Source organism: Adiantum capillus-veneris, chromosome 24 (assembly GCF_014529385.1).
Source record: "Adiantum capillus-veneris isolate H3 chromosome 24, ASM1452938v2, whole genome shotgun sequence".
Taxonomy (NCBI): domain Eukaryota; kingdom Viridiplantae; phylum Streptophyta; class Polypodiopsida; order Polypodiales; family Pteridaceae; genus Adiantum; species Adiantum capillus-veneris.
Window position 1 is genome coordinate 94,072,456 of NC_140954.1, and position 18,843 is coordinate 94,091,298.

At 41.5% G+C, this 18,843-nt stretch overlaps 1 protein-coding gene across 1 annotated transcript; it reads left to right on the forward strand.

Moving 5' to 3' along the window:
- The first annotated feature begins 5,963 nt into the window (after positions 1 to 5,963).
- Positions 5,964 to 7,194, forward strand: LOC147426797 (uncharacterized). The gene is made up of 2 exons (XM_086499177.1): positions 5,964 to 6,549; positions 6,659 to 7,194. The coding sequence occupies exons 1-2, from the start codon at positions 6,026 to 6,028 to the stop codon at positions 6,663 to 6,665; spliced, it is 531 nt and encodes a 176-aa protein (XP_086355303.1). The 5' UTR covers positions 5,964 to 6,025; the 3' UTR covers positions 6,666 to 7,194.
- The last annotated feature ends 11,649 nt before the right edge of the window (positions 7,195 to 18,843 follow it).

Consider the following 18,843-nt stretch of genomic DNA (forward strand, 5'->3'; position numbering starts at 1 on the left):
TGAAAATACCACTTGTGAATGTCCACATTTGTACAATGCATGCCCTTTGTAGAATTGTGGAGAAATTGGTCTACTTATACATCGGGTTTGCTTGGAAGATTAAGAACTCCGTAGAACGACAAGTAGCCCTGCAATGCTTAGAAATGGTACTGTCGGATATGGGGCTTCATGGAGGCAATGTGAAAATCCAGCGGGATGAAAAGAGATCAAGTGCTGAGAAGGATGTCCCATGCAAACCATCCATTGGTGGGGTGAAGGCACGGAGGTTTTTATCTAAGCCCCAAGGTACAAGAGATCCAAAGCTAACAAAACATGGAAAAATATATAACACATCTTATGTTAGCAAGGTAGAGTATCAGAGCTGGAAAAAGCTACATATTGCAGTCAAAAACCACGAACCAACTACTTGTAACGCGAAGGCTGAGGTTTGGTGATCAATAGACATTCTATTTTTGATGTGCGACAAAGATGACTGGTCACAAGGTGATATGAACAAGTTCAAGGAAAATCTCAACCTTCTGAAAAAATCATTCAAGACAGCATGGACAAATACCCAGATTACTCACTACATGGTATTATCATGTATTTCTTTCTCTCTTATGTGCAAATATGTGACTGTAAAACATTCTAACTAATCTGTTTTCATATCCAGCACATCATCTTCAATCATTTGCCATATTTTATACAGAAGTATGGGAACCCGGCAATATGGAATACCCAAGGGATGGAAAAGTCTCATTACATGGCGAGAAATGCTTATTTCAGGCACACACGACATGGTGGCTCTCGAATCAAGGCTAACAGTTTGAGAGAACTATTTGAATGGTTCTATCGTAGAATTATTCATCGAATGCAGGAAAAAGAAGTCTTGGCAAATTCAGCAACAGCACAAGCCATCAGACATTTACAACAACAAAAAGTTAAAAGATCAATGGCATACAACAACTCCGGAGCTCGTGAAAGTCAACGAAGGTGGAGAGAGACAATGGTGTATGTGAATCACAAGTGGAGAAAGATACTCTGAGTGGATGACATTGTACAAAATTTATGTAATACATGATCTTATACAATTGCTACTTGAAGTGTATCGAGATTTTGAAGGTTCAATTTTGTTTTTTGGCACGTCACCCTTGTAACGAATCATGAGATGTTTGCCATACTCTAAAAGTTCATCTGGGTTTTGTCTACCAAGAGCTAGTGCCATTGCTGTGTAGGTGTAGTAATACGCTGCCCGACCACTTGTATAGCCTGGGCAGTAACCAAAACAATCTCTAGCAAACACTTTGTCCACAAGAATGACTTTATCTGCACTTTTGGGCAGCACCAGTCCACCCAAGAAGCGTGATAGTGTCTTGAATGTGTAAGTTGCTATTGAACCCTCTTGTGACATGGAACTGTGAAAAACTACTATCGGCGACTCGCAAAGCTTTGAAAGGTACTGTGCTAGGGCCGCATCCCTTCCTCGATACTCTCTTGTCCGGCGCCGAAGGAAGTCATCCTTGTCAGCAATCCAAGACTGCACATACCATGTCAGAATTGACACAAAGAGAGAGAGAGAGAGAGAGAGAGAGAGAGAGAGAGAGAGAGAGAGAGAGAGAGTTACCATGAAGCTCTCATCCTGTAGAAAGAGGTTTTCTTGCCACAGGTCTACAGATGTAGTTGACCCCTGACCTGAATGGTTAAACCAATCCTCCACTTCTTTGTTACTTGTTGATGGTCTTAGGCTTTGTCTTATTGCTTGGAAGGTGGCTTCATCAGGTAGTGTCTCCTTGTATTTTTCAGCTTTCTCAAAGCATCTTCGAAGGCATTCCATTGGATTGCTGGATGTTTCCATTGCCTCATCATCACTACTATCCTATGAAACAAATCCACTCCTCTCCTCTTGGAGTCTGAAAATAATAGCCAAGGAGAAATCCTCCCTTAAATAAAAGACACTTTGCACATCATGTAACAAGATATAGGTCCTGTCTCCAATCCTGAAGTCAGGCACAGCAGGCAACATCATCTGAGCATGCTTCTCAGTGAAGTTACTGACATCCAATGGAAGTTTGATTTCTGTGGTTTTCACAGAGAGCATCTTACTTCTTTGTACTTCAATTGCCTCAACCTCAAGGTCGACTGTGTCTTCAACCTCCTCGACTTCTTGCATATGAGTTGTCTCCTCGCATTCTTCATCTGGTGTTGCATCCTGCTCCTCTAACACCTCATCAGGATTCTGCATGAGGAATCCAAACAGGCTGTTCAGGTAAATCATAAAGCCAAAGGCTTCCTGAATGAGTTTGCATTCTTTTTGATGCAAAGGGCAGGCTGAATGTCGGCAAGAAGGTGGTAATTCCCTATACTTCTTCAGTCCCTGTCCCTTTCCACCACAGTCATTTAAATGCACAAGAGTCATAGTAGGCAGAACAACCCTTCCTACCTGCACCATCACTTCAAACTTATCTCTATAGGACTGCAAGAAATTACTTTGCTGAGCTAACAGGTCTTCAATGTCAAACTTTGGATTAAACATAGAATGAACTAGATCAAACTTGTCCCCAGCACCACAAGATGCTGCAAAATCAAACAGCCTCTCATCAGTTGCAGCTGGGTCTTCCAGAGAAGACACATCCTCTTTGTCTTTACATTTAGTTGCACAGGGACTTCCTTCTAGCACATCTGTATCATCTGAGAAGTCTATATTCCTCTTTCTTGTATTTTTCTTCAGAAGTACTGTAGAGGGCACCACAGCCTTGTAGGGTGAGGGATCCTCTTGCCCTGGTGACCTCTCTGATTGATCTTCACCAATTGACTTTTCTTCAGATATGTCCTGACAAAAGTCAACAGTTCTTTTGGCAGATACATTAAGCAACTAGCCTGCAAGGGTTGAAATCCTGGCACAAGCTCTTGATCAGGTTTCAGCCTCTTCTGCCTACTGGACCTTAATCCTATTCATCAGGAAACATGACAAGTCAAAACCATCAGGAAACATGACAACTCTGCCAAAACCATGAGGGAAAGACGCATAAAGATGTAAACGTGCCTTTTGAGAGAGTCATAACTATACTATAGGCGCGCGGAGAGAGCTGGAGCCAGTGTTTGGTTGGCTATGCGCGCCGTTAGTAACGTGTACAGAGAGGGGAGGGAGAGAGAGAATGTGTATATATCTGTGTGTGTGTCTGTGTGTATGTGTGTCTGTGTCTCTGTCTATGGAAGTATGTGTTGAGGTGTGTGTGTTGAACAACAGTCTGGGTTTTTCTTTGTTTACACACGCACACACACACACACACAATTTGTACCAACTGTTGGAAATACAGAGAGAAAGAGTGAGAGATCACCTTTTGTTGGTGGGGTTTGCAGGAGCTCCAAGGGAGGTGTCTCCTCCATTGCTTTTTTGTGTGTCAAACTGACTCTGTCTCTCTCCCTCCCTCTCTCTCTCTCTGAGAGTAAGGAGTCCCTCTCTCTATCTCTCTCTCAATGTGTGTCTCTCCCTCTCTCTATCTCTCTCACAATCTGTTCTCTCTTTCTCTCTCTCTCTCTCTCTCTATTGTTCTCTCTCTTTCTCTCTCTCAAAATCACACTTATAACAGATACACATGGCAGTGCCCCACGTGTCACTATAAATTAGAGTATATTTGCATGTTGTCACACGTGTGGTCATTATTGAGACCGTATACTTATGTACGTCATATAAAGAGGTCAAGAGAGAGAAAAACCACACCTCGTGAAAGAGAGTGAGTGAAAGAGAGAGAGAGAGAGAGAGAGAGAGAGAGAGTGCAAGAGCCGTCGTCTGCGTCTCCGATAGCAAGCCGACCCATCGACATAACGAAGGTCTGCCTCTCCCTCTGCCTTTGCCTCTATCTCTCTATCTCTGTTTCTGTCACAGTACCAAGCACAGTCTTAACAAACAACCCACACAAACAGTCACACACACACACACACACACACACACATACACACTCACACACACACACTCACAAACACACAGACACACATCTTAAAAATACAAACACACACACACACACACAAATATAACTTACACACACACACACAAATACAGGCACGCACACACACACACACACACACGCATACCCCCCCCCTCTCTCTCTCTCTCTATACCAAAGGCGCGCGTAGAGAGGCATAACCGGTGTGCATGTCTCTATGCGCGCCGTTAGTACTGTGCATTGACGAGAGAGAGAGAGAGAGAGAGAGAGAGAGAGAGAGAGAGAGAGGGAGAGAGAGAGTGTATTTATTTTACCTTATACTAACGGCACGCGGAGGTGTTTTTTGAGGTAAAAACATGCTCCGCGCGCGCCTTTAGTAATGGGCTCTCTCTCTCTCTCTCTATTTAAATATGCTAAGCTATAGAAAGGAGAGAGAGAGAGAGAGAGAGAGAGAGAGAGAGAGAGAGAGAGAGAGAGAGAGAGAGAGAGAGAGACTCTTCTTTTGGTGTACAGTGAAATGGCTAGAACAAAAGCCACTGCAAGGAAGGCAGGCAAGGGACCAGGATTAGCATCTAAAGCAAGTAGCAGATCTGCAACCCCAAAGAAAAGACCTGGAAAACCAAATAAAATTCTAAAAGGGCCAAGGATGAAGAAGTTGCAAACCTGCATGGGACTTTTCAGAGAAATCAGAAAGGCACAGAAATGTGTAGATTTATGCATACCAAAGCTGCCCTTCCAGAGGATGGTGAGGTCCATATGTGATGAAGCTACCTGGGGCACCAAAAGGTGGAAGGTGGTGGCATTAATGGCTCTACAGGAAGCAGCAAAGGACTTCCTACTGGAGTACTTCAGTGACATGACCATTGTTGCAGCCCATGCCCACAGGGTTACTATAATGGACAAAGATAGTGAGACACTGAAAAGAATAAGGTGGAGGTATGACAAACTACTGGTCCCCAATGTCTGCAAGGATAAGAAAATGAGGGAAATTTTGTTATACTCCCCGGAGCTAGTGCCACAACTCACAGTTGTAGATGTCACACATGATGTGAATACAAGAGCAAGGGCAGAGACTATTGCTCGCCAAACAGAGGACATGAGGGAAGCAGAGCTTAAGGAGAAAGCAAAAGTAGCAGTGGAGTCCCAGAGGCAAACAGAGTGCAATGTGACCCTGTCCATAGAGGCAAGCAATCAAGAAACTCTACTTTCAATGAAGGATGGTTTGCTTGCAGAGATACCATTTGTAGATGGAGCCAGAAAGCTAGCTCCGGAAAAAGTGGACATTAATTTATTGCAGAATCCAGATGCTTAGATTTCAGACACAATTATCTATGCTTGTCTTATGTAAGTGTTACTATCTTGCTAGCTTTGAAAACTCAGATAATAGGTTTGCTAACTCAGGTAGAGTCTCTGCAGCCTTATCAAAAGTCAACTCCCACTGCACACCCACACAGAGGTGTTTCTTCTTGATCCACAAATGTCAGTGATTATTAGACAAAAGAACAGTCCATCTGGGACCTTTGAGAGTTGGTTTCTCCACTGTGCTATGCTGGAAGTTACTGTGATCATCTTTCCATATGAGAACAACCATCACTGGAGTCTCATATGCCTTGATGTTGACCAACCAGCAGTGTGGGTGTTCAATTCAATAAAAGGAACCCACCCTGAAATTAGGCTGTAAGTGTTTTGTATCAGAAAGTGTTTCTTATAGATATCCATGTAAATTTGAAGCCTCATGCTAACATCTTGACATTGCTTTGTGCAATTGTATAAAGAGGTTGTTGCTTGCCTATGGCAAGCTATGTGGAAGGTATGAACTATACAAGGCCCCAATCAAAGAAGTACCTGTCCCAAATCAAACCGATGGAAATTCTTGCGGCTGGAGATGTCTTCTCCATGCAGAATATGTCCTGCAAAGCTACTTTGCATTAAAACCTTTCATGACTAAGGTACCCATTTGGCAATGCATTCAGTTAGTTTTGGTTTAGTCTATAAAAGAATTCTCACCATGTGGTCTTTCAATTTTGCAGAGTGCTTTAAAAAACTACACATATGATTATTTGCAAAGATACCGGGTAAGTTTAATACAACACCTGCTTACTATGTCTAGCCCTAGAGAGCTTGAAGATAGCGGCTTGGATGAGCGCACTATTGATCTAACAAAACATGACGTGCCACCACGACAAACCCCTACATCCGATACAGTGGAATCACAACGGGCCGAGGGGGTCATATCAGCAGAAGATGAAAGAGCCGAGGATGAGGAAAGGTCAAATGAGCATATGGAAGGTGCTAAGGTACAACCAGAGGAGACAATGAAAGAGCCAAGTCATCCAGTGGAGGAGCCAAAAGAGCCTATGGCTGAAACCCAAGATGAGGAAAGCAGGCCTATAGATGAGCAAAAGGATATGGATGAGGAAAGCAGGCCTAGGGATGAGCAAAATGATATGGATCAGGCAAGGATGTATGAGGCAAGCCGATCAACCGAGGGACAGGAAAAGACCTTGGAGGAAACCTTGAATGAGGCAAAAAGAGCCATGGGGGAGACCCCTGATGAAGATGTGAATGATGACTATGAAGATAAAGCAGAGGAGAGCAACAACGACATGAACACTACAGAGACTCAGTATGGACCTTTGCTACCTGTAGATACGGTTGTTCCGATAATGTCTATTCAAGTATGGCAAAATATGTTCAGCTTCTAACTACTTATATGTACTTGTCAACTTTTACAGAGGTTGATTATCTTGGACATCAATGGATTGCTGCTGATGCGGGTGCCTCTCGGTGACAGAGGACCCTTGAGGATTTGCAAACGTTTCGGATGGGAACTTGTCGAGTCGTGGTTCGTCCAGGAACCAAGGAATTTATTCAGTTTCTTCTTCCGCGCTTCAGAGTTGCCATATGGTCTTCAATGCAAAGGCAAAACTTGTCGCCACTAGTTGCAATAGTTTGCAGTGTATGCCACGCTCACATGTCAGATTTTGCCTTTTTGTATGATCAAAGAAAATGCGTTACCGTTGAGGGCCACTACCACCCTAAAAAACCACACTTACCTCTTTTGTACAAACCGTTTAGCCAAAACGGTGTACCCTTTGATGCAACTAATACACTACTAATTGATGATACTCCTGAAAAGGGAGAACTAAATCCGCCGAGAACAACTGTCTCACCACCTTCTTTCGAGGGGCATTCCTTCGATTTTTACCTTGAAGACATTCTGATTCCATACTTACAGAAATTGTATCTCAGTCCATTGTTCATGGACGAGTTTGTACTTTCTAATGAATTAAGATGACTCTTCTATCATGTCTTTGTCTTGTCTAACATAGAGAGAGAGAGAGAGAGAGAGAGAGAGAGAGAGAGAGAGAGAGAGAGAGAGAGATTTGACGTGGTAAAGAAATGTATTTCAAGCACACTTTTTCACAGGGCACAATTGAAAAATGAGCTCAATAAACTTCATGTCTTGAAAGTCATTTGTATACACTTGGGTTCACAAGAATATCTGTTACATTGACACTACTTCAACCCGACCATCCAACTCTTTGCACAAAATATCTTTTTCCCTTCGCCGCATCACCTTACGGCCAGCTAGGAAAAAGGAAAAATCTGATAGGTCCTTGTCCATTGACTCTTCAATGATGTCATGCCGCAAATGCTGAAGACTGCATAGCTCCCTTATTGTAACCACCAATAGTAGGCCATGCTCTTTATCAATCACTTCCACATCCACAACAGGATTATCTTCCAAACCTGCAGAAACCTGGTCCATAGGAATGTACTTACCGTTGAGCATTTGTGATCGCATATACCAAAACGAGAGTAACAGTGATTGGCTTGCAATCATGTACTTGACAACTAGAGTATCAAGCGTGACCTCGCACCGTAAACCAATCTCTTCCTCGGTAAAAGGAAGGAAATTACTATGCTACAATCCTAGATTCATGAAAGTTTTATGCTATTTTCCTATTTTTTGAGTCTTTCCACGTACTTTCCTACGTAACGTAGCCTTCATGCTCATTGGACGCGCTCTATTTTTCTCTCTCTTCATATGGACCTCCAAATGACCTCTGAAATGTCCTAATGCTAGATTTAGAAGTGATCTGGCACTTTTGTGAGTCTATTCGTAGACCGTGCATGCCCAATCACTTAGTGTAGATGCATATCCTCTGGTTACACACAACATGATCATCAGTAGTCCCTTCAGAATTCATAAGATTCAATCAGGGGAATTTTCCAGTGCATTTAGCCTATTTTACCTATTTTTGGCATTTTTCACTTGTTATTTTTAAGTGACTTTCCAAGAAAAGTAGGTAGGGCAATTTTGCTATTATAAGCAAACGTAAGTTAACACTCAATGGCAGAAAAGGCAGCAGGAGCTCCACGCTCAACAGGCACCTTCTCAGCAGGAACCATCAAGAACTCATCAAGCACCCCCTCAGCACTCACCTAAGCCTAGCATTTCCATCACCATCAAGACCCCATCTTGCCCTGGCGTTTCCAGCAGTTCCAGATTGCAGAAGCTTCCCTTGCATCTAGCGTTTTTACTCCCAAGCATCATCTCTAGCATTCCAGTGGCCTAGCGTTTTTGGATTCCATTAGCCCAACGTTTTGGTCAACCTCAGCCATAGCGTTTTTGGATTTCAGCAGCAGCAGTTACAGATTGCCTAGCGTTTTGCTAACGATCCTAAATCTGCCAACGTTTCCTATTTTCAGCCCATTCTACAGCAGGAAGCTAATCGTTTTCAGCCTTGAAGACAACAACAGATTCAGCCCTAAGTACATGCAGAAGACCCCCATTTTCAGCCCTCGAAAACGCAGCCAAACCAATCATTTTCAGCCACCCAAAACAGCCCAAAGATTAGCAGATTTTCAATAGTTAGAAAACCATAGATTTCAGCCCTAAAGTCGTCGTCGTCATCCCCGTCGTTGTCACCAACATAGTTCCAAGTTGCATCAGTCCATTGCATCCGCATTGTACCACTTTGTGCAATTAAATAGTAGACAACTCTCGCCAGTCTACTTATAGCATCATTGGTAACATGGAAAAGTGCGCCCATGATTTATATGAAGCTCTTCCCAAATGTTAGGTGCAACGGAATGAATGTTCGAACTTTGCTCAAGATGAGTGCTCCATAGTGTGCTCAAGGTTCCTTTTTGTTCTTATGGAAGGGAGAGCCTTCCGTTCTTAATGAGAGAGTGCTATTATCACGAACAAAGTGAGTGGATATTGTGCGTGCAAGTGTATGAGACTGAGAGATAGAGAGAGAAGAGAATACGACACTAGAGACGTAAAACCCTCCTTCTAAGGCCCCACTCTCGTTGGCGAGAGTGGTCTACTGATGATTGCACAAACTAGTACAAACTGAATTCATGTGACTGATGCAAGTCTAGGCGAGGTCGATGTCGACGACGGTGATGGCGAGACGAACCTAAGGGCTGAAATATGCAATCTTTTATCTGCTATCCAAAAACGCTATAGGCTGAAATCTGTCATTGCCGAAAACGCTATGGAAAACATTGATTTTGCTGGTCTTTAGGGCTGAAAATCTGCATCTAATGTAGGGCTTAAAACTGATGATCTTTGGGCTGAATCTACTAATCTTTTAGGGCTGAACCTGAGGCTGCCTCATTGCTGAAAAACGCTGCTATAGATGGCTAAATATGTTGGTTCGACGAGGGCTGAAAACGCTAACTGATTCTTCCCAGAAAAGTAAACTACTGTGAAGCGTAGCTATGGCTGGATCACAGGACACAGCTCTTTACAATATCAAGAAGCTGGATGGAACCAATTTCCCATTGTGGAAGAAGCAGATTTGGCACGTGCACGTGTTGGTACAAAAGAAGCAGATAAAACCTATAAAGCTCAAGGGGATAAAACCAAAAGATATGGACGAAGATGAATGGAACGAAATGGATGAATTGGCACTTTCTACCATTATGCTGACTTTGGCAGAAAGCGTTTACTTCAATGTAGCAGACAAGATGTCGGCTTATCAAGCATGGTTAAAGCTGAGTGATCTTTATGAGAAGCAGAGTGCAGCTTCACAGGTATACTGGCTTAAGAAGCTTGTTGACTTGAAGATGAAAGAAGGGACACCTATGTCCAATCATCTGAATGAATTCAACACAATCTATAGTCAGTTGTCAGCTCAAGGTGTCAAGTTTGATGAACCTGTTAGAGCTATGTTCCTGTTGATCACATTGCCGAAAAGTTGGGACACTTTTCGCACAACTTTGAGTAATTCTGCACCTCCAGATGGTTTGAACATAGCAGGTGTAGAAGGAAGTCTGTTTACTGAAGAAACCAATAGAAAGACAATGGACAAAGGCAAAGGAACAGCCTTAGTTGTCAGGGGAAGGACCAAAGAAAAGTACAAAGGTGGAAAGAGGAATCAGTCTCGTAGCAAGTCCCGCAGTGCTAAAGGCAAGAGTGACATATAATGCTACCATTGTGGAAAGAAGGGTGACATGAAAAGAGACTGCAGAGGATGGAAAGCAGAAAAAAGGCAAAGAGAAAGCTGAAGACCATGGTGAGAAGAACAAGTCCTCAGTGAAGATTCAATAAATAAACGTGACAAACACTGTTGCAGAGGATGACAGTCTAGTGTCAGGAGACATCTACTTCTTGAAGAATACAATGGACTCAGCTCTTCTTACAGCATCTAATGGATATGCACTAAGTGACTGGATTATAGACTCAGGGGCATCACTTCATGTGTCTCCAAACAAGGAGTGGTTTACTTCTTATGTGACCACTAAAGATCATGTTCGGCTAGGCAATGGGCAGACATGTGAGATCTTACGTGTTGGAGATGTTCAATTGAAGTTTCAGAATGGCTCTTCTTTCACGCTGAAGAATGTGAGACATGTTCCCGCAATTACAAAGAGCTTGATCAGCACAGGTTTACTTGATGATGTTGGCTACGTCACCACTTTTGGACAGAACATGTGGAAGATATCCAAGGGTTCTATGATAGTAGCACATGGAGTAAAGTCTGGAGGACTTTACATGATTTATGTATCAAATGTCTCTAAAAATGTAATCAATGTAACCGAGCAGCCGAACGTTTCTTTGTGGCGTAGCCGGTTAGGACATATGTCCAAGAAGGGAATGGAAATCTTGTCTCGTTCTGGTTATTTGCATGGCTTTCATTTAATGATTTTGAATTCTGTGAACATTGTCTGTATGGTAAGCAAACACAGTAGCCACATAAGCATAGAAGCAGTAGAAGAGATACACAGTTGGCACTTGTTCATAGTGATTTGTGTGGACCTATGCCTAACCTATCTCTAGGGGGAGCTTCTTACTTGATGACATTTATAGATGATTACTCGAGGAAAGTATGGGTTTACTTTCTCAAGCACAAGGATGAAGCGTTTAGTGTTTTCAAAACGTTTGTGACACTTGTGGAGAATCAGAGTGGCAAGAAGCTTAAATGCTTACGCACTGACAATGGTGGAGAGTATGTTTCAAAGGCCTTTCAAGACTTTTGTGAGTCAAAAGGTATAAAACGTGAACTTACTACTCCTTACAATCCTCCTCAAAATGGTGTTGCTGAGAGGATGAATAGGACCATACAAGAGAAGGTCAGAAGTATGTTGTCTAATGCATAGCTGCCAAATGGGTTTTGGGTTGAAGCTGTATCAACAGCTGTTCATCTTGTAAATAGATCTCCTAGCAAGGTTTTGCAGAAGGATTCAGTGCCAGAGATGGTATGGTCAGGCAAAATGCCCTCATACAAGAATCTCAGAGTCTTTGGCTGTGAGGCATATACTCACGTTCCAAAGGAATTTAAGAACAAACTTGAGCCAAAGAGTAGAAAGTGCATCTTTCTAGGCTATGGTAATTCTGGTGAGATGGGGTACAGACTTTGGGATCCCGAATCCAGAAAGGTTGTCCGCAGCAATGATGTTCACTTTAATGAATCCAAATATCATTCTAAACCAGAGAGGGTTGAGGAGATTAGAAGAGTTGTCTTCCAAGAAGATGGACCTGCACGTGCAAGACAAAATGTCAGGGCTCAAGAGGAGCAAGACCAGGATAGAGTGGAACCACAGGTTGTGGCTGAGCCTGAGCCTGAGCCACCTGTTGTGCGTAGATCTGGACGTGTCACGCGACCTCCTGATAGGTTTGTTCCATCTATGAACTATGTCATGTTGACTGATTGCAATGAGCCTTCATGTTACAAGGAAGCAGTGCAAATGAAGGACTCCGGGAATTGGCAATTGGCCATGTAGTCAGAGATGACAGCTCTACATAAAAACAAGACATGGAAGCTAGTTAAATTACCACAAGGCAAAAAGGCTCTACCTTGTAAATGGGTTTACAGGTATAAGATCACCGCTCATGATAGTCAGCCAAAGTACAAAGCAAGGCTTGTTGCCAAGGGCTTTAAGCATGAACAAGGCATTGACTTTGATGAAGTCTTCTCTCCGGTGGTCAAGATGACTACATTGAGATGCTTTCTTGCATTGGTTGCCATATTAGATTTGGTGTTGCACCAAATGGATGTCAAGACAGCGTTCTTGCATGGTGATTTAGATGTGGAAATTTACATGCAGCAGCCAGAAGGGTTTGTTGAGAAAGGCAAGGAAGATTGGGTATGCCAGTTGTTAAAGAGTCTTTATGGCTTAAAACAATTACCGAGGGCATGGTACCATAAATTCCACAAGTTTATGCTTTCTCAAGGCTACAAACGTAGTGAGTTCGATCACTGTCTATATACAAAGAAGGCTAAGGATGGTAGTTGGCTGATCCTTATTTTGTATGTGGATGACATGTTGATTGCTGGCAAGCACTTGGAAGAAATTTCAGCTTTGAAGTCAAAGATGGCAAAATCGTTTGACATGAAAGACATGGGTGAGGTAAGTCATATACTTGGTATGCGCATTGAGAGAGACAGATCAAAGAAGTTGATTTGGTTATCTCAAACATAGTATATTGACAAGGTTTTGCAACGTTTCAATATGGAGAAGGGAAAGGCACTGAGTGTTCCATTGCCACCATATGTGAAACTTAGAAAACAAGATTTTCCTGTGTCTGAGGAAGAACAGGCTGAAATGGAGAAGATTCCATATGCGTCTACAGTGGGTAGTTTGATGTATGCAATGATGTATGCGTCTACAGTGGGTAGCTTGATGTATGCAATGATTGCTACTCGCCCAAACATTGCATTTGCAGTGGGAGTAGTAAGTCGATACATGTCAAACCCACGCAAGAAACATTGGGAGGTAGTGAAAGGAATATTGAGATACCTGAAAGCTACAAAGAGTATGCGTATATGCTATGGGAGTCAGGAGCTAAGTGTAAAGGGTTTTACAGACTTAGATTATGCAGGTGACTTAGACAACCGAAGGTCTACGTCAGGGTATGTCTTTACATTGGCTGGTGGAGTAGTATCATGGCGTTCTAGATTACAAGATTGTGTTACTCAATCTACTACAGAGGCTGAATATGTTGCAGCATCAGAGGCATGCAAAGAATCAATTTGGCTTAATCGACTAGTAACAGATTTGGGAATCAAAGAAGAGATGCCTGTGTTATATTGTGATAGTCAAAGTGTTATACAATTGGCTTGCAATCCAGTTTATCACTCAAAGACAAAGCATGTGGATGTGAAGTATCATTTCATCAGGGAAATGCTCGAGGATAAGCAACTTCAGCTTGTCAAAGTTCACACCACATAAAATCCTGCTGATCTACTTACAAAAGGACTTCCCTCAGAGAGCTTTGCGCATTTTCGCAAGCAGTTAGGTGTAGGGTAGTACATCACTTCTCTACATCTCTTGTATATTAGCTTGTATAGTAGCTTCTCTCACACTTAAAGTACCACATTGGACTTTAAGTGGGAGGTTGTTGGGGTATAAAGCCCAATGTGGTCGCCCAGGTAAGTGGGAGGGCCGCCAGGTATGTACACATTCTTTTGTAAAACCCTAATAAGAACTCACTATGCTCTACACATTACAATAGAGCGAGTTCACCATATCGTCGTGCTCTTCTTCTCGCACTCTCTCTCGCGTCGCACTTCCGCTCGTACTCCTTCAAACATCACATCTTTGAACATATTCTTTGGCATCTGCAAAAAGTGTTGGCCACCATATGCCTGCCATCAAGATTGCTCTTGCGGTGGTCTCACTAGAAAAGTGACCTCCAGCTAATCTAGCCTGTGCTTGTTCTATGATCGGAATATATTCGCCTTCATTTGCACAAAGACGTAAATGTTGATCCTTACCTCTCCGATACAATTGGTTTTCAATGAGAGCATAGTTTCTTGCTTCAGTTTCAATTGCTCTTTGACAGTGTTTACTCATATCCTCAGGAAATGTTCGGCTCGATAAGTAAGTAACTAGATAGTTACTCCACTTAGGAACACGTGACATTTGAAACAATGTTACGTGAGGTATGGATGTTTGTTTTTGACATTGAGGACAGTCCTTTACATAAGAGCGAATATCACTCCTTATAGTTGGCCAAAATACTCCAAGTCTCAAGATCCTTTGCATAGTTTGGTCTTCTGCAAAGTGAAGTCCCACTATGGTAACATGTGCTTGACTTAGGTATTGGTTTTTCTCTTTAGGATTAATGCATAAGAGCAATATTCCATCTCCGTTTCTTTTATATAGCCAACCAGCTAGTAATTGATGGGGGTTTTATTTTTGCGAGCTTTCAGTTTCGAGCTTTTACAATTGGAACTGTTTTTTCGAGCTTTTAAACCCAAATTTTACACCAATGATATCTTTAAATATCATTGTATAGTGGAAAACTCAAAATATTACAGTACAATCCTTCAACTACCAAACACTTTTAAGAAATATGGAAGCATGTCTATGCTTATGCAAAATGAAACTTTACAAAAAGCACCATTTATATGTATGTTTGAGGTTGTACTGAAAACGTGGGCTCCCACATGGGATTTCTTTCACATAAACTCTTATTTCCATCACTTTAATGATTTTGCTATCTCACAAAAATCAACACACAAGCCAATGGTGTCAACATAATCTACAAAAGAAAGCTCCAATCAAAGTCATCTCCACATCATGTGGCCATCATGTACCAAACAAACACAAATGAAATATCCAAATGAAATGTATGGAGCATACAAAAATTCCATGTCAATGTCATATGGTTGCCATGTACATAAAAACATAAATCAAAACATGAAGATGTGTACTGTCATAATAGAGTTTCCTCAACCAAATGTGCATGATCCGCAATCAACATTTCATAGGTCCACATGCAATATCGGTCAAACATCTTTCATAGAGCACATGATCTAGCTCTAGACACATGCAATGCCTCATATCTTCTGCAGAAACTCGGCCCAAACCACCACACCCCGCAAACAAGTCCAAAACATAGTCATGAGGCTCAATACATGTTGCCAGCAACCACCTGACCATATAAAAATTAAATTAGAAACCGAATGCAAACACATATATACCATAACATTCACTAGTATCATACTTTGGACTAGTCTTACCGAAAGAACAAAGAAGACCGCTCTGCCCTGCCTCTAAGAATAACACCATCAATCTCAATGGGGAAGACTACATCATCTATCATGTAGCTACAATCTGCTGGAAACAATCTCTCGGCAATTTTCTCCCCTGCCTCTCTATCATAGTGTGGCACAGGATGGCCAATACGATACCAAAGACACATGGTAAGATCAAGTACATGCATGAATAAAAAACTCAAAGAATGAATGGCATAGCTACAATGTTTTTAGTTAGGAAATTAAACTATGAAACTAAGTTTGTTATCTCACCGCCTCTCTAGTGAGTGGATGCCGATATGCCTTCTTATTACACATGAGAGTCCATGTACGTAAGAGCACAAGTCCTACCCTAGTTGCATCTGCAATAAAATCTCCAATATGCTCGGCCATGCACATGGTGACTAAAAACCCCTCATCGGCCAAAAACTCACGAGCAACATCCATGCACCCTATCACTAGACCCCTGGAAAATGTGTTCCACTTGGGAACACTCATGCTCTCTACAAAAGTGAATGATGACATGTAAACATACAACCATAGTTAGTTGTAGGTACTAGTCCAAAGAAAAGTTACTTACCCAATGGGATTGGTCCTATACCATCCACAAGCAAACTTGTAGGAAAATCTGCAAAGATAAGCCTAGCAACCTCACGACATGGCACACCATCTTTGCTATATAGATTTTTATTCTGTGTCGCAAAAAATTTGTTGATGCTATAAGAAAACCAAACATGAATTATGTTCAAAATCATAGAACAATGCAAGAAGAAAATGCAAATAAGTAAGCACTAAGAAAATCTACCTATCAAGGGCAAACTTATCAATTTGTGATATATCCACAAGCAAAACATCTACAATAGTTTGGTAATGGAAACCTGCAAGCATTATCCAAATTAGCTTTGAATTAGGAAATATGGAAGACAGATATGCTAACAATTTTCTTAAACTTACCAAGAGATCGTGTGATCGGCCTACTCTCCCAAGCCTCTTGCCCAAGTGAAGACTCTGCAACAAACAAAGTAGTGTGCACCAATGAGGATGTAGTGGGCACATTAGAAGAGGGTGCCATATGGGGTATAGTGGTTCCCAAAGAGGACATGTCGAGCTCTTTAGATGGCACAATGGGAGGCATTGAAGAAGGAGTGGATTTCCTTGATGTACTTGGAGGCTCCATTTTCCCTTTACCCTTCCTGAGTACATTGCTTGCTAGTGGAGTACCTTTAGAGCCACTCTCATCACTCTCATTTTGAAACCCTTCACTCAACAACCATATAACACAATATCACATAAATTAGTACTAAAGTAATACATATACATTCTCAAAATAAAAGAGCCACTAGTGTTAAGATACTTACTCTTACGTAATTCAAACTCTTGCTTTGGAATAACTCCTAGTGGATAATCCAACCACCAAGGACAAACCTTGGCTTCCCATGTTGTCAGATTCCTTTCAATCAAAGAGGGAGAGAACATTGTATTCTCATCACGTACATCAATCCACTCTCTAGTGAATAATGGGGCTTCATTCAATTCCTGCGCCTCAACGCATTGCATAACCCATCTACACAATTTTTAGAGCATCATCCACTTTGAAAATCATATAACGGAAATGGTATAATAAATGTCATGTATCCAAAAAAAAAAAATGTCAGAGTCTCCTTTGTATGGAGAATACTTTTTCAAAATAAACCATAAACCCTATCTTGGGCTCCCACAAGGGATTTAAGTGTTTTCAACATAGACATTATACACACGCATATTGTCAAAAGAACCATCCACCCCATATCGGGCTTCCACAGGGAATTTAAGGATTTTTTGTAAACACAAAATGATATTTCATCATTCTCAAAATGACCCACTGTCACCAAACCGTGGCAAAAAAATGAAATGCTCTTTTTTTGCAAAGAGTGCAAGTGGAAGATGCAAACCTGTAAATCACTCTCTTAGCCGACAACACAAGCTCCGACATCTTCTCACTAGAGTTGGAAGACTTCACCGCATCCATTAGATAAATAAAAGCCTGCATACATAGTAACAATCAAAAAGCACCCTCAACTTGATCTTGTGTAAATTAAAACATGTTTTTTTTTAAAACAATGGTCAAACGTCTACCTGCAAAATATGATTCTTCATGCGCATCTTGTAGAATAGGTCAAAAGAATTAGGAAATTGTGGACCTTCTACTTGCATCCTTTCAATCATAAGTGTAGCCTCTCCATGCAAGTGAGCCCAATAAGTCTCCTTTTTCATGTAACTTCTAAAAAGCTTGTAATCACCAAAATGAAGATATTGTGGATCCTTAGACTTAGTGAGGCTCATGAGGTGCAAAATTATCTTCTTTCTACAAGCAATAAGAACAACATACCACTTAATCATATAGAAAAACAAAACGGAATGAATAAAATAAAAAATGAGAAACTAATAGCTTCAATACCTCTCAGTAGTGATTTTAGAGCTTGTCAAACAATAGAGCTTATCTCTAGTGATCTTTAGCATTCCACGTTCATCCAATTTAATGCTAAAAAGAAACTTGAAGAACTCATCACCATTAAGAGGATTGGCGATTGACAAGTACTTGTAGCCCCTATCTTTCAACCGTTCCTCTTCTACCTTTGTGGCCTTGTCCAGTCTCTTCTTCTTCTCAACATCATTTAGTCCAAGTGCATCTAGCTTTGCTCTTTCTTTGGACATAAATGCAGTGAACTCATCCTAATACAAAACACTGTATTGAAACCATAATAAGATTTTACATTAATTACCCAACACGTAGAGTAGGTATCACCTTCCACATAAGTTGAGATATCAATCCACATGGAGTGTTGTACCATGGTGCAGCAAGTTGATAATTTCTACAAAAACAGCGTAAAACAGCATTTTCTCACTTTTTCCCTAATCTACGGATGACATGTGCCCTGGAAATGCTGCAGAAAAATTGAAAACAAAGAGTTGAACACAAGCATTGCTTGCAAAAAAATGAGATCTAAGTTGCAATTAACAAACTTACGCATTGGAAGTGTCAAGTGCAAGAAGCAACTCTGCTTCTTTTGCTCTGGACAACTCAACGAATTGGCAATGAACACTAACATGGTATTGACCATTGTCCGAGTACTCTATCACACACAAAAAAATCATCATTTGTAAAACCAAAGATTTACAACAAAAGAGTGAAAAAGGTGAAAGATCTTACTATCTTTGATTCTCTTCTACCATATTTTTAGCCTATGGTTGCCATCCCATATCATAAAATTTTTTCCTTTGAGCTCCTGCCATTCTCTACCAAGTGATCTCCCGAACTCAGCATTTCTTTCCCGCCAAAGTGGGCCCCATTCCTCCAAATCTGTTGCGGTCACGGGAATGATATCTCCTCTAGAATCCCCAACGGACACAAGGAAATGCCCCATAGTTTCTAAATACCC